Source organism: Leucopleurus acutus, assembly GCF_964270905.1.
Source record: "Leucopleurus acutus genome assembly, chromosome: 2".
Taxonomy (NCBI): Eukaryota; Metazoa; Chordata; class Mammalia; order Artiodactyla; family Delphinidae; genus Leucopleurus; species Leucopleurus acutus.
This window is the reverse complement of record NC_139143.1, coordinates 105,434,485-105,450,314: the sequence shown is the minus strand read 5'-3', so window position 1 is coordinate 105,450,314 and position 15,830 is coordinate 105,434,485. Positions and strand designations below refer to the sequence as shown.

The 15,830-nt window shown below is 34.9% G+C and overlaps 1 protein-coding gene across 2 annotated transcripts in view; it reads left to right on the top strand.

Moving 5' to 3' along the window:
• AGL (amylo-alpha-1,6-glucosidase and 4-alpha-glucanotransferase) overlaps positions 1–15,830 on the top strand; it is a 79,046-nt gene that overhangs the window by 38,965 nt on the left and 24,251 nt on the right. For both annotated transcript variants that reach the window (XM_082833793.1, XM_082833792.1), the window contains 6 exons: positions 631–767; positions 1,040–1,173; positions 2,080–2,255; positions 6,457–6,559; positions 9,761–9,986; positions 11,214–11,325. In XM_082833793.1, coding sequence (XP_082689919.1) covers positions 631–767; positions 1,040–1,173; positions 2,080–2,255; positions 6,457–6,559; positions 9,761–9,986; positions 11,214–11,325 — 888 coding nt within the window. The remainder of the gene's footprint in view (positions 1–630; positions 768–1,039; positions 1,174–2,079; positions 2,256–6,456; positions 6,560–9,760; positions 9,987–11,213; positions 11,326–15,830) is intronic.

The following is a 15,830-nucleotide window of genomic DNA, read 5'->3' as shown; positions in this document are numbered from 1 at the left end:
CTGTCATTGAAATAATAGAATGTGCTATATATGCATAGGAATTCTAATACTTCTATCTGAGTAGTACTTGAGGATATGCCTGTATACCTCATTTTGATACTTCATTTAGTTCCAAGTACCTCCTGTTATATTTCAAAGAGCCTCTCCAAAACAGACTGTATTTATTACCACCATAGGTGCTCTTGCTGTCTCTGAAACCAGTTCTATGATTTTCTTAAATCTTGCCTGAATATTAAGGAATCCACCACTTTTCAACTGTGAAAAGATATAGACTTATCAGTTTTCTTCCCCCAGATCCTTAGGGCAGGGAAGCTATGCCAATTGCCTTTGAATATTGTAATATTAAAATTCAAAAGAGCAGGACCAGCCCCAGAAAATAGGAGTCTAGGAAAACTCCGCATAGCTCCTGTGACAGCAGTCCCCTTCAGTATGCCTTTGTATCTTGGTTCAAGTCAGTGTTGCCACACTTATCTCCAGCCCTGGGAAGTGCCACTAAGGACTGTGCAGTCCTTCTGTCTACCTGTATATGTGTTCACCCCAAATCTCTAGAGACTAGCAGCAGCCCAGGCTATGAGAACAAACTACCTTTGCCAGTGATTAAATTGTCATGATATTTCTCTGAATTTTCAGGATTAATGTCCATATTGGCAGAAATAAGACCAAAGAATGACTTGGGGCATCCCTTTTGTGATAATTTGAGATCTGGAGACTGGATGATTGACTATGTCAGTAACCGGCTTATTTCACGGTCAGGAACCATTGCTGAAGTAAGTAAAGCTATATTCTAGTCGAGAAAAACAAGGGCACAATAAGAAGTATATTAACATACTACATATAATATTTATATTGTTTTCTAACCTGAAACATTATTTTCTAAACTGAAACATTTTCCTCCCTTCTTCATCGTCTTTCAGTTCTAATAAGTGAAAATCTGGTTAATAGATTGCTAGATAGTAGAATTGCATGTTTGGATTTAGCTTTTAAAATACACCTAGCCTATAAGCACATCAAATTAACTCTTAAAATTATTTTATAACAGGTTGGTAAATGGTTGCAGGCTATGTTCTTCTACCTGAAGCAGATCCCACGTTACCTTATCCCTTGTTACTTTGATGCTATATTAATTGGTGCATATACCACTCTCCTGGATATAGCATGGAAGCAGATGTCAAGGTATATCCAGCAAAGCTTGAGTAGATAAGCATGTTTGTATAGAAGCCACATACAGTCAGTTTAAACACTCTTAAAAGACCAAAACATGAGGAATTGTCATACACACATAGAGCTGAAAAAGTTGATAAGTGGGTAGTAAATTTATTAACATCCTTTAATATGGAACACACAAAAACAAACAGTTATTAAAATCTGTTCTATAAAACTAAAAAACGTGTTGATGGGAAATTTTAATTGTTTTATGTTATCTGTTTCCGTTTATTCCTTGACTTGTTAAGTTAATGGATACAATTTCGTAAATCTACACACAGCATTCTTTTTTCTAATTTTTCATTAATTAACAGAAAAAATATTCTTCTATTATGATAAAGGAAATTTGCCTTTATTGGTGAATTTCCCTAAAATGAAACCACAGGTCGTAATGTACCAGTGAAGAGCTGCCAGATCGATTTGGGCATGATCTCAGAAGGAACAAAACTTCAGCCCTACCATTTGTTTTACAACAGGCCTTTTAAAGCCAGCTAGACAGAATACTGGGTGAAATGAAAGCAGTTCTGAAACCTTATCCAAATTGAAAATTTTGTTCTACTGATATTAGCATTGTTACACATTTGTGTAGAGAGACTTTTTGAAGGGAAGAAACCAAGTAAAATAATACTGCCAAAAATTTTTGAATCAATGGGTATAAAATTTCAGGTATGCAAGATGAGTAAGTTTTGAGATCTGATATACAACATTGTGGCTATAAATAACAATATTGTGTTGTACTCTTAAAAATCTGTTTTACACAGGTAGGTCTCAACTTAGTTGTTCTTACCCTAATAAAATTTTTTGAATAAATAAATGAATAATAAAAAATTTTGTATTTCCACACATAATATTTTGAACTCTATAACATTGTTGCAGCTTTGTTCAGAACGGTTCTACCTTTGTGAAACATCTTTCCCTGGGTTCAGTCCAAATGTGTGGAGTAGGAAAATGCCCTTCTCTGCCACTTCTTTCACCTTCCCTTATGGATGTACCATGCAGGCTGAATGAAATCACAAGAGAGAAGGAGCAGTGTTGTGTATCTCTAGCCGCAGGTAAGAAATTATGTACAAGGTTAAATGTGTAAGTCAGGATTTGAGAGGACACTATGAAGAAATTATTATTAAAAAAACTCATGATGTTATTCAAGATTTCATGTTACTGCTTAGTAAAATTTCATAGGTATTCACTTGTAAAAATAGTGACCGTTCTAACTATTCAATTATTACTGTGTACCAGACATTTATTTATGTGCATTTTTTATTGTGGCCAGTTAATCCTTTTTTTCATGTTTATTTTTCCAACTTATGACATTTTGCATTTTTTAATCAAATTTGTTTTACTACCCTTTTTCCATTACACTATACTTGTTTCCCAACATTAAAAATTAACCCAACCTTGTAAAATTAACCCAACCAAGTTACAAAACACGAAACAAATGTTAAATAATTTTTATTATGTGTCTAATTGCAATCAAATGCTTTCAGCTCTATTGGTATTTTTCCTGGAAGTAGATTTAAAACCCGAATCAAGTAACAAGTTGAAATCTAAGCAAAATAGGCTTTTGGTATCTTCTTAATAAATTTCAAGCTATTTCTAAGAAGTATTTAATATTTGAGTCCACTGAAGTTTAGAACTTTCCTAACTAAACTGAAAAATACTAACTGCAGGATGAAAGTAACAGTGTTGTCTGTGTGAATTCCTCTGTTTACCCTTAAATTTGCATTTGCTCAGACCAAGAAAAAAGACCTAGTGGACCCAACAAATAAAAAAGAAGTTAACTTTTCATTTGGAATGATCATATGAACCTTCTGAATGTTTTAATTATGTAATTGTGTTTTAGATTTTCACTCAACTATTTGATCTCCTTCTGGTACTTTCCCCTGTGAATCCATGCAGATGGTCATAAAACTGAACAGGGCCATTGTGAAAAAAAGTTGATAGGCAGAATTTGATTTTAAAGCTTATTGTTTAGAAGCCTATTACATAGAATAGTGATCTCAACATTTTTGATTATTCACTGCTGTTGTTAAGCACTCCCAAAATAAATATACTGATATATTGATATCATAAATGATATACTGATATAAGTTATGATACTTGGTATGTTTACATATCAGGGACAATGTAAAACAAAAAGAGAAACTAAAAATAAGTTCATAAATATAAATAGAAGTTCTGGGATTTCTTTCTAACATGCTAAAGGAGAGTTTTATATACTCCATACTAACAATATATAGGACTGTTCTCAGATTTGCAGATAAATTTCTTCGTTTCATTTTTAAATGAATACAAAGGCCAGGAATATCTTCCTTTGGTGACAGTGGTGCAATATATGTATATAATTATAAGCTTTTATAATAATTGACAAGGTAGAAGTCATTCAGAAGATGTGTGATCTTAAGTCATATACTCTGAGAGGTCAAAAAGTTAATACAAACATTTCCACACATCAGTGCTAGAGATTTTATAGTTTTGACTTTTTAACAAAGACTAACTGCCTGTATTTTGGGGCATACCAACTCAAACTCACCCTTGGATCTATCTATACTTACATTTTATGCAAGGTGTTAAGTGGATTAAAGTACCAGGAAGTCTGTGCCGCACAGAGTACTATATATATATGTGATAGCTGCTGTCATCATCATCATCGGAATTACATCATCAACCATATACTGGGTTGGCCAACAGGTTCCTTAGATTTTTAAAGTAAAAATAAAAGACACGTTTTTAATTTTCACCAAGAAGTCTATTGAACATCGTATGTACCGTTTTGTTCCATTACCTTCCCAAAACTTTTTATCTTTTTGAGCAAAGAACTGTTCCAGGTGCCTTTTACAGTCTTCCAGGGAATTGAAATTTTTTTTTTCCATTAAGAGAATTTTGTAAAGACCGAAATGAATGGAAATCCAAAGGTTCAATGTCTGGTGAATACAGCGGATGAATCAGAACTTCCCAGCCAAGCTGTACCAGTTTTTGACTGCTCATCAAAGAAACATGTGGTCTTGAGTTATCCTGATGGAAGATGATGAGTTTTCTGTCGACTAATCCCAGACATTTTCGTCGAGTGCTGCTTTCAGTTGGTCTAACTGGGAGCAGTACTTGTTGGAATTAATCATTTAGTTCTCCGGAAGGAGCCCATAATAGAGGACTCCCTTCCAATCCCACCATATACACACATCACCTTCTTTGGATGAAGACCGGCCTTTGGTGTGGTTGGTGGTGGTTCATTTTGCTTGCCCCACAATCTCTTCCATTCCACATTGTTGTACAGTATCCACTTTTCATCACCCATCACAATTTGTTTTAAAAATGGAATGTTTTCGTTACGTTGCAGTAGAGAATCTCATGTGGAAATACGGTCAAGAAGGTTTTCCTCACTTAACTTATGTGGAACCCAAGATCAAAGTGATTAACATAACCAAGCTGGTGCAAATAATTTTCAATGCTTGATTTGGATATTTTGAGTATGTCGGCTATCTCCAATGTGGTATAATGTCGATTGTTCTCAATTAATGTCTCAATTTGATCGCTGTCAACTTCAACTGGTCTACCTGATCATGGAGCATCGTCCAGCGAGAAATCTCCAAAAGAAAACTTCGCAAACCACTTTTGACAAGTTCAATCAGTCACAGCACCTTTCCATACACTGCACAAATCTTTTTGTGCGTTTCAGTTGCATTTTTACCTTTCTTGAAATAATAAAACATAATATGCCAAAAATGTTGCTTTTTTTCTTCCATCTTCAGTATTAAAATGGCTACACAAAAATTCACCAATTTTGATAAGTTTTTTTTTTAATGCACGACAGATATGACAGCTGTCACAATACAGTATAACAAAATTATGTTGAATGAAGTTAAAGACAACTAAGCGCTACTAGAGCCATCTTACGGAAAAAACCAAATAAACTTTTTGGCCAACCCAGTATATAAACTGTATATGTGAACCATGTATAAACAATACCCAAAGTGTTTAGGGAAATTTTGTACCACTGTTTGAAAGACAATATAGAAAAAAACGGCTGATGTTACCTTTAGTTCTGATGTTTTCTTAACAGAAGAACATACAAGGTGAAGACCCAGTAAACAGAAACTTAAAGTTTTGTGAAGTATTGCCAATTTTTGTTTATCTTAGTCAAATTCTTTCACCTCTCAATTTACCTTTTATAATTAATCTTTTATTTCATTCATTCAGTAAGTTTTTATAGTGATATGTACCAGTTACAATTTTCAGTGATATACTTTGGTAAACAATGCAAATGAGATTTCTGTTATCATGGATCTTATTTTCTATTGGGGAGAGACATTCATTCAACAAACCAGAAAACAAACAAGATACTGTCAAATAGTGTTAAGTGCTTAGAAAATAGTTATGAATGAATGCTGTGAACATTTTATGACCTCAGTTTTCCCTTCCTAAAGTATTTGTTACATTTACTTCAGCGTAGTTGGTTTTCTTGAGTGAAATGCTAATTTCCTTTGCTTTACTTTCCTACTGATTATTGTTTTTAGTACAGATAACAATTACATTCTTTTCATGTTTTGTAAGAAACCAAACTCAATCTAAAAGTAAAATTTTAGATTTTATCCATCAGTCACTCTGTTTTACTTCATGCATAAAAGCTGCAGTTACCTAGAATGTTCAGGTTATTTGGCATCTGAAATCCTTGTTTTCATCTGTAAAAATTGTCTCTGGCTAACAAACTATACACTTCTAAGTCATTTTAAGTCAATGGGAAATTTGGTAATAAAGTAACTCTATAGTGATAGATTAATAAACATTTAATTATGTATCATTAAGGTAATCATCTCATATTTAGATTAATTTGTTGCCTTCGAATTACACATAGAACCTTTTAAAATATATCATTACTATTATATTAAGAGTTTCTTGATGTGTTAATTATTTGACCTCTGATTTTAATCTTTAACTTTAATTTACTAAAAGAAAGTTTATCTGTGTTTAAAGACTCACACATTTGAACCAATTCAGATAAGCATCGCTCTCTAGCACTGATTCTTAATCTATCTTGGGTGACAGATTCCTTTAAGAATCAGATATGATTATGGAACCTCATCACACAAAAGTTGACATAAGTATAGCCATACATTCTGCAGATACCTTAAGAGGGTTTAAAGACTCTTTTTAGCTCATCCTTGACCCCCAAGTTTAGAGCAACTCATCTATAGTAATGGAGTTCATAGGTTTGTGTATATTAAGGTTAATATATTACTTTGTTGTGTTTTCTGTTAGGCTTACCTCACTTTTCTTCTGGTATTTTCCGCTGCTGGGGAAGGGATACTTTTATTGCCCTTAGAGGTCTGCTGCTGATTACTGGACGCTACTTGGAGGCCAGGTAGGAAATCTCTAAAAAGTTGCAATGCAGGTTTATGTTCGAATGTTTTTCACATGCTCTTCAAACTTTTCTTATTCATCTATTCTCAACATTTGGGAGGCATGTTTTCCTTAGGTGTGTTTTTTAATTTTATTTTTTATATATTCAATTAATAGGATCATAGAATTTCAAAGAAGTGAAAATCTTTAAAGTTACCAAATTCTAACCCTTCATGTTACAGATCAGGTTATCTTTAGCATTTGCTACTTTATTTCAAGTAAAACTAAAAAATGTATAACCATATTACTAACATCACTCACTAAAGAGTAAAATTTCTATGCCCAAGTTAAGTGTAAGAACTCAGATGAACTTTTAGGTAAAATTGGAAAGTCTGCCATTTTCTGTTCTTCCATAATGAAGGCATTGCTGGCTTTTTGACAGAGTCCGGTAGAAAGAATTATAATACCAGGTTTTCTTCTTTTTAATGTCAGACCTCGTAACCTCCAGTTTTATGTTTTCTAGACTTAAAATGCTGTTTTCTTATGTCACAATATTATGTATGAATTTATCGGAGGTAGAAAAGAAAGGCTCGACATCAGTGCTGTATAGTGTTCCACAAATCAGCAGTGTCACCATCATCTGACAGCTTGTTAGAAATGCAAGTTCTTGGTCTCTATGCTGGATCTGCTGAATCCAAACCTGGGGGTGGAAAGGGCAGATTTGGCAGATGGCAATCTGTGTTTTCGCAGGGGCTCCAGGTGATTTTCAGCGGCCTAAGACTAAAGTTTGAAATCACTGCTCTGCAAGTTAAAATTTGTAGCAAAAAAAGCATTTATATGATACCTTATTTTGATGTCACCCGAGAAATAACTGGAGGTTTGCCTCTCCAAATGACAAGTTTTATTTCTGATCCTTTTAAAATTGGAAATTTCTAAGTCAGCATCTAAAATGTATTATATGCTTCCCTATACTAACCTAATATATAATAAGACCTTTTATTATGGACTTAAGATACTATTATGGGGCTATAGAAATTTGGGAGGCTGTGTGCTTCTTCCCCAAATGCCCCTAAATGATTGTGATTAAGAAGTAGGAAGTGGAACGTCAGGAGCATAGTATAGTGGTTAAGAACTTGGGTTTGGGCCAGACTACCAGGTTCTAATCCTGGTTCCAAATGCCCACCTGACAAATTATTTGTTCTCTTTGTGCTCTTCGTAGAATGGTTATAGCACTTACTTTATAGGGTTTTTGTGAAGATTAAATAAGCTAATATGGTTAAAGTATCTAGAGCAATGTCTGCCACATGCTGAGCACTCCATAAATGTTCATTTTTAAAATAATTATTTTTACTTTCATTGTTATCTGGGCTCCCAATGATCACTTCTATGTACTGTCAAAAATTTCTGCTACTTAGTTTTACATATGACTGTCTAGATCAGGCATCAGCTAACTATGGCCTGTCACTTGTTTTGTATGACCTATGAGCTAAGAATGGTTTTTACGTTTTTAAAGGATCATTAAAAAAAAAAAAGAATATATGATGAGACCATATATGGCCAACAAAGCCTAAAATATTTACTGTCTGACCCTTTACAGAAAAAAAGTTTGCCTACCCCTGATCTAGATGATTTCCCAGAAGATAATGCATTTGTTACGGTAGTGCTAGCTGCTATGAATTATAAACTCTTAAATTTCAATGGCTTTTCACAAACGAAATTCATTTGCTTCTGATCCTGTACGGGTGTTGAGGAGGGAACTTTCTACTTAGTGGTGAAGGGATATAGGCTTCTTTATCTTCAGGATATACCATCTTCCAGGGACTCTAGGTTCTCTCCAGTCAGCTGGCGGAGAGGGAAAGAGAGCCTGAGGAACACACACCTGTTCCATGTACTTATCATTCTTTTGCCTTAGAATGCAGTCATCTGGCCACAGCCAAGTGTAAGGTAGGCTGGGATGTATAGGAAAGCCATTTTGGTGGACACATGGCTGTCTCTACCACAGATAGTTCTACTTCCACCCTCTGCAGAGATGTTCATGGACAGAGGACTTTTTATTCAACTTTCTCATGTATGACATGTTCTAGATGATTAAGATTGCTAATACTCTGACTTTTTATTAATTGTAAGTGTCACAGTCCATACTAACACTTTGGTACTGCAAAGATAAAAAGTTCCTCTTACACTATAATTTAAGAGATGGGCGTGGGACTTCCCTGGTAGCACAGTGGTTAAGAGCCCACCTGCCAATGCAGGGGACACAGGTTCAATCCCTGGTCTGGGAAGATCTCACATGCCACGAAGCAACTAAGCCTGTGCACCACAACTACTGAGCCCATGTGCCACAACTGCTGAAGCCCACATGCCTAGAGCCCATGTCCTGCAACAAGAGAAGCCACTGCAATGAGAAGCCTGCGCACCGCAACGAAGAGTAGTCCCCACTCACCACAACTAGAGAAAGCCCATGCACAGCAATGAGGACACAACACAGCCAAAAATTTTAAAAAATTTTTTTAAAAAGAAATGAGCATTGAACTGATATATAGAATTAGTTAAATTTCTAAATGGTTTAGCCAAAAAGCGTTGAGGCCTAGAGATTTAAATGCCTTTTCCAAGGTCATACAGATAGCAACACTAGGATTTAAATCTCAGTCTTCTTATTTCTCAGTTTCATGCTCTTTCTAGAATGCCATGCCATCTTACAAAGTTGTCATTTGGTGTATGATCGTAGAATAACACTTTGAAAGATAAAATATTCTCTACAAGTTTTTGAAAATAAATTAGTTTTTCAAGGTCAGTTTTTACTCATTTATTTTCTTATATGGTTGTTTTATTCTTGGTATCTGCTATTTAAAGTAATAAGATTCATGTTCTTAGTTCCTCAGATTTTGAAATACGAGGGATTTCAAAAGTAAAACCTAGAGCTATGAGGGACCTTAAAAATCACCCAGTCCAATCCCAAACTCCATAGATGAAAAAAAATTCTCCCAGAGGTGGTTAGTCACACAGATTGTTAGAGAAAAAGACAGGGCTAGGATCAAGGTTCTTGACTTTTAATTCAGCGCTTATTTTATATTATGACCTCTTTCTACATGAAAATACAAAGAAATAAGGGCAGGAGAGAAAATACGTAAAAAATAATGATTACCAAGAGTGACTTTTTTGTCTTCAATTTTTTAAGTGATTGTTTTCGTGTCAAATGATTCACCTAATTCTGTTGTTTTAGGAATATTATTTTAGCATTTGCTGGTACCCTGAGACATGGTCTCATTCCTAATCTCCTGGGTGAAGGAATTTATGCCAGATACAACTGCCGAGATGCTGTGTGGTGGTGGCTGCAGTGTATTCAGGATTATTGTAAAATGGTCCCAAATGGTCTAGACATTCTCAGGTGCCCAGTTTCCAGAATGTATCCTACAGATGATTCTGCTCCTTTGTCTGCTGGTACACTGGTAAAGATCATTTCTTAAAATAATTTTTGTTCCTGAAAAATGACTTTTAGCTTCTAATATAAAATACATGTAAAATTAAGAATCTGAATCTTACAAATTCTTCAAATATTGGTATTTATTTAGCACCTGCTGCTACTATGAGAGATTACAGAGATAAGACTTGCTGTTTGCCTAAAGAGCTTGCAACATGGTAGAAGAGGTGATGTGTATATAATACAATCATTGCAAAAAAGAGGGAAGTGCTATGTAGTCTCATAAAAAAAAGAGAGATGATCTAGTAGGTGGGTCTCAGGGAGGACTACAGAAAGTAACTTTCAGGTGAAACTTTTAGGTGAAAGTAAATTTCACCTAAACTAAACCTTGAAAGGTGAGTAGGATTTCATCAGAGATGAGGGAAGTTGTGAGAAGATATTAAAGATGAAATGAATAATAAAGCACAGGGTGGATTGGCGCACAGTTTAGGACATACTACTCAGTCTAGTTTGGCTTTTTTTGTAGGGTTCCTATAGGGTAGTAGGGGATTGTGGAAAGGGTGGACCAGGTTGGAGAGCCTTGGCTACCAATCCAGGGAGTTCAGAGTTTATCTTATGAGCAGTGCAGAATGAATAAACATTTTTTTGTGTTCTTTTTTCCCCCAGGGATATTGTACTTTTGCCACTTCTGATCTGCATTTATGTTATAGTTTATTTGGTATGGAGGACTTCTAAGCTACCTCAGGGCTAGCATAGATTTATGTCACTACAATGTTTCTATCATGAAGTGTTCAAAGAATATTTGTACAAAAAATTTTTTAACCTAAAGTAAATTACCATTATAGTATATAGTTTATCTCCATTGCTATGTATGTGGATGAATTAGAACAGCAATGCCAATTTAAAACTCAGATTTCTGTATAATAAGCTAGATTCATTTATTAGCTGAACTGTTCACTCTAACGCAGATTACACAAGCTCACAAGATTATTTTTCATGTATCAGCAAATTACAAATTATTTCATGTCACAGAATTTATAGTTAAAACTACAGTATGTTAAATGTTCATATGCCAAAGGTTTGATCTATTATATGATGTATAGGAGCTGTTTCTTTCCCCAGTCCAACCCCTTATCCCCGTTTCTCCTTTTAAGAGAAAAATATATGTTTCCACAAGACTTCAGTTGTGGAATTTGGGAGACGATAAGAAAAATGTGATTTCTAACAGAGGTAACATCCATTATATCTCAAACAGGATCAACCATTGTTTGAAGTAATACAGGAAGCTATGCAAAGACACATGCAGGGCATACAGTTCCGAGAAAGGAATGCTGGTCCACAGATAGATCGGAACATGAAGGATGAAGGTACATAACTTTAGGTACATAGTAAAGATTTAGTGATGAGATGAAATTAAACCTTGTAATTGTTCATTTATTTCACAAGTATTTTATTTGTGTATAAAACTTCAGAATATAATAATGAAAAAGATTAAGAGTTTCTGATCTCACCAGTTTAGTTTTAGTTTCTAGGGGAAAGATAAAATGTTATATCTTTTGTCAGCCAGTTTGAAAGGTAATTTTGGTGCTTGAATTTATAATCATAACAATAATTGCTAATAACTAAGTGCTTGCTATGTGCTAAGCATTGTGCTAACTACTTTACCTACGTTATTCCCATTTAACACTTCTGAGAACATTGGGCATGAGTTACATTGTTCCCTTTTTTATTGAGAAGGTGACTGAAGCAGAGTAGTTTGCCCAGAGTCACACAGGTGCTAAGTGGCAGAGCTAGGATTTCATCCATAGTTTGTCTGCCCCATAATCTAGGCTCTTATAAAATACTTTTTATAAACAGGTTTATTTGTATTCAGAGTTAAAATATACTTTTATAACCTCTTTGAAATTCATCATATTCCTATTTTTATGGCACACTGTCATCATCATTAGCCAGTGCAAGGCTAACAATAATTTATTTTATTACTCATTCCCCTAAGAGACATTCCAATGGGTTTGTTGTATATTCATGTATTATCTTATAAAATATATATTGCTTTAAGTGCATGTAGACCTTTTATTCAACTTTTTAATTTTGAAAGAATTGGGGACTGATAGAAAGTTACAAAAATGACACATAAGCGTACCCTGAACCCTTCATCCAGCTTCCCCCAATGAGGACATCTTATATAACTGTAGTACAATATCAAGATCAGGAAATAGATATTAGTGTCATACTGTTAGCTAAGCTATAGACCATATTCCTTTTTCACCAGTTTTACGTTAACTCATTTGTGTGTGTGTGTGTGTGTGTGTGTGTGTGTACTTCTGTGCAGTTTTACCTCATGTATAGTTTCATGTAACCACTACCACAGTCAAGGTACAGAGCTGTTCCGTCACCAAAGAGGTTTTCCTTGTGCTATCCCATTATAGTCACACCAACCACCCCTGGTCTCTAACAACTGCCAATCGGTTCTGCATCTCTACACTTTGTCATTTTGAGAATGTAGATAAATGGAATCATATAGTATGTAACCTTTTGAGATTGGTTCTTTCACTAAACATAATTCCCCTTGAGAACTATCCAAGTTGCTGCATTTATCAATATTTTATTAGTTTTTATTGCTAAGTAGTATTCCCTTTTATGAATGCACCATTCATCTTTTGAAGGATATTTAGGTTGTTTCCAATTTTTTTGGCTAATACAAATGGAGCTGCTATTAACATTCATATACAGGTTTTTGTGTAAACATAAGTTTTCATTTCTCTGGGATAAATGCCCAATAATGTGATTGGGTGATGTGGTCAGCACATGTTTTGTTTTATAAGAAATTGCCAAACTATTTTCATTTCACATTCCCACCAGCAAGCTGGATAGATCCAGTTTCTCCACGTCCTTGCCAGAATTTGTTGTTATCACCTATTTTCAGATGTTCTGATAGTTGTGTAGACCACTACACATTGTGGTTTTGATTTGCATTTCCCTATTAATGGTTTTAAACATCTGTTCATGTGTTTATTTACCATCCATATCCCCTCATTGATGAAATGTCTGTTCATGTCTTTTATCCATTTTCTAATTGGATTGCTGGTTTTCTACTGTTAAGTGTGTGTGGTGAAATACACGTTTACCATTTTATCATAAAGTATATCATTTTCGCCATTTTTAAGTGTACAGTGCAGTGGCTTTAAGTACATTTGCACTGTTTTTCAACCATCATCGCTATCCATCTCCAGAACTTTTTCATCATCCCAAACTGAAACTATACCCAGTTAGCAATAATTCCTCATTCTCTCCCTTGCTAGCCCCTAGTAGCTACTAATCTACTTTCTGTCTCTATGCATTTGACTATTCTAGGTACCTCATATAAATGGAAGTATGTAATTTTTGTCTATTTATGTCTGGCTTATTTCACTTAACATTGGTATATCAGAGCTACATATACTATACTCTTACGCCCTTTGTTTAAACACTACCACATTCCTTTCCAGAATTACTGCACCAGTCTCTATTCCCATTAACAATCAAAGTAGCTTCTTAAGTGTCCATATGCCTACCAACATTTGGCATTATCCTCTAATGCCAAATATGGGTGTAAAGCCATATGTAATTGTTTTAACTCGCAATTCTCCTGTTATTGAATTTGAGTATTTGCTCATATGTTTATTGGCCTCTTTGGAAAGTTTCCTTTTCTATAAATTATTTGTTCATGTTCTATGCCTTTACTCATCTTTCTTTTGGCATTCCTGTATTTTTCATGTTGATTATCAGGAGTTTTTTGTTTGTTCTAGATATTTGTCCATCATTAGTTTTAGAATTGCACAAACCTTTTCCCAATTTATCTATGGTGTTCTTCACCGTATTTCATTTCAGAAATCCTACCCCACCTTCATGTCTCAAAGATAATCTCTCACATTAACTTCTATTAACTATGTGAGTTTGCCTTTTACAATTTTTTTTTTTTTTTTTTTTTGCGGTACACGGGCCTCTCACTGTTGTGGCCTCTCCCGTTGCGGAGCACAGGCTCCAGACACGCAGGCTCAGCAGCCATGGCTTACGGGCCCAGCCGCTCCGCATCATGTGGGATTTTCCCAGACCGGGGCACGAACCTGTGTCCCCTGCATTGACAGGTGGACTCTCAACCACTGCGCCACCAGAGAAGCCCTACAAATTTTTTTTAAAAGAAACAATTCGTTCCACTTTAATTCATTTTATTTTTGTTCTTATGATTCTTGTTTTCAAGACCTATATCTGTATTAATTTACCATGTCTATGTTCATTTCTTTAACTTATTAAAATCTATATTGACCCCTAACAGAATAAGTAATTTAGTGTGTGCCCCTCTCCCTGAATTCCTATTTGATATTATCTAGGTGGAATTTCAGTTTGAATTGTTATGACTGTACTTCTTTTTGTTTTCTTTGGTTATTGCTTTTTCTTAGGCGACAATAAACTTTTATGTGTAATTTGATCATCTTTTCATTCCATCTCTCTTACTAGTATCCTCTAAGATTTATTTCTTTCCTTATTTGAGTTAATCAGATGAGCTTATTTATTTATGTTAATATATGAAAACCTCTCAGAACAGTGCCTACTACTACAGTGCCTTGCTGTAGTCATTTTATTGTTGCTATATGAGTATCTTTAGTGCTGCTATATGAATGTTTTTAAAGTTGGAACTTACATGTCAAGCGCTCTGAGGCCTTGTATGGCTGACAGTATTTTTATTATGCTTTCATATTTAAATGACAGATTAGACATAAATGCTTTTTTTCTTAAATGCTTTAGAAAATATTATTCTGTTGACTTCTTGTTTCCAATATTGCTATTGAAAGGTATATGGACCTATACCTTGTTCCATTAGAAGTGATCTACTCTTTCTTTCTTGAAGATTTTAGAACCATCTCTTTGTCTGAATTCAGGATTTTACTCTAACTTTCCGTATCTGTTTCATTTGGTACTGTATGAGTGCTTTTAACCTGAGATCTTTCTTGATTCTAGGATATTTATCATTTTATTTCTTCAAGTATTTTCTTCCTTCTCTTTCCACTTTCTGGGGATACTTTTGTCAGGATATCTTTTGATTTAATTCTATCCCCATAGCTTTTATTTTATTTTATTATTTTTGTGTGTGTGTGGTACGTGGGCCTCTCACTGTTGTGGCCTCTCCCATTGCGGAGCACAGGCTCCAAACGCGCAGGCTCAGCAGCCATGGCTCACAGGCCTAGCCGCTCTGCGGCATGTGGGATCTTCCCGGACCGGGGCACGAACCTGCGTCCCCTGCATCGGCAGGCAGACTCTCAACCACTGCGCCACCAGGGTAGCCCCCCATAGCTTTTAGCTCTTTTTTTCTATTTTCTCCCTTTAACCATTCCTGCTACCTCTGGAGAATTTTTCAATCTTATCTTCCATCTCACTAATTCATTCTTAGCTGTGTCTATCTACTATTTAGTCCCTTATTATCACTTTATTGTTTTCTTTATTTCAACTATTAAAAATCTCAGACCTAACGTCTCCACTTAGTCATTTTTAATGTCTTTTGTTCCTGCTTCATGTTAATAATATCTTACCTATGTCTTTGAGGATATTTATTTTGCTTATTGTATATTATTGGTCCATCTGTTCCAGTAATTCTGCTTCATGTGAAATATGTTACTCAGCTTCTCTTTTTATATAGTCATTAGACTCCTCTGGTATCTAATGTTTATCTTTTCCCAATAAGCTCATATTCCCTTGATTATTAGCTACTCTGTAAGCACTGAAAAGAAGCAATCTCCTTAAGTTGTAACACAGCAGCCTTACGAGCCGAGGTGGAATAAAAGTCCAAAGTGTCTGGTCAGGTCTCACGTATTTTTTGTTTGTTTTGTTTTTTTTG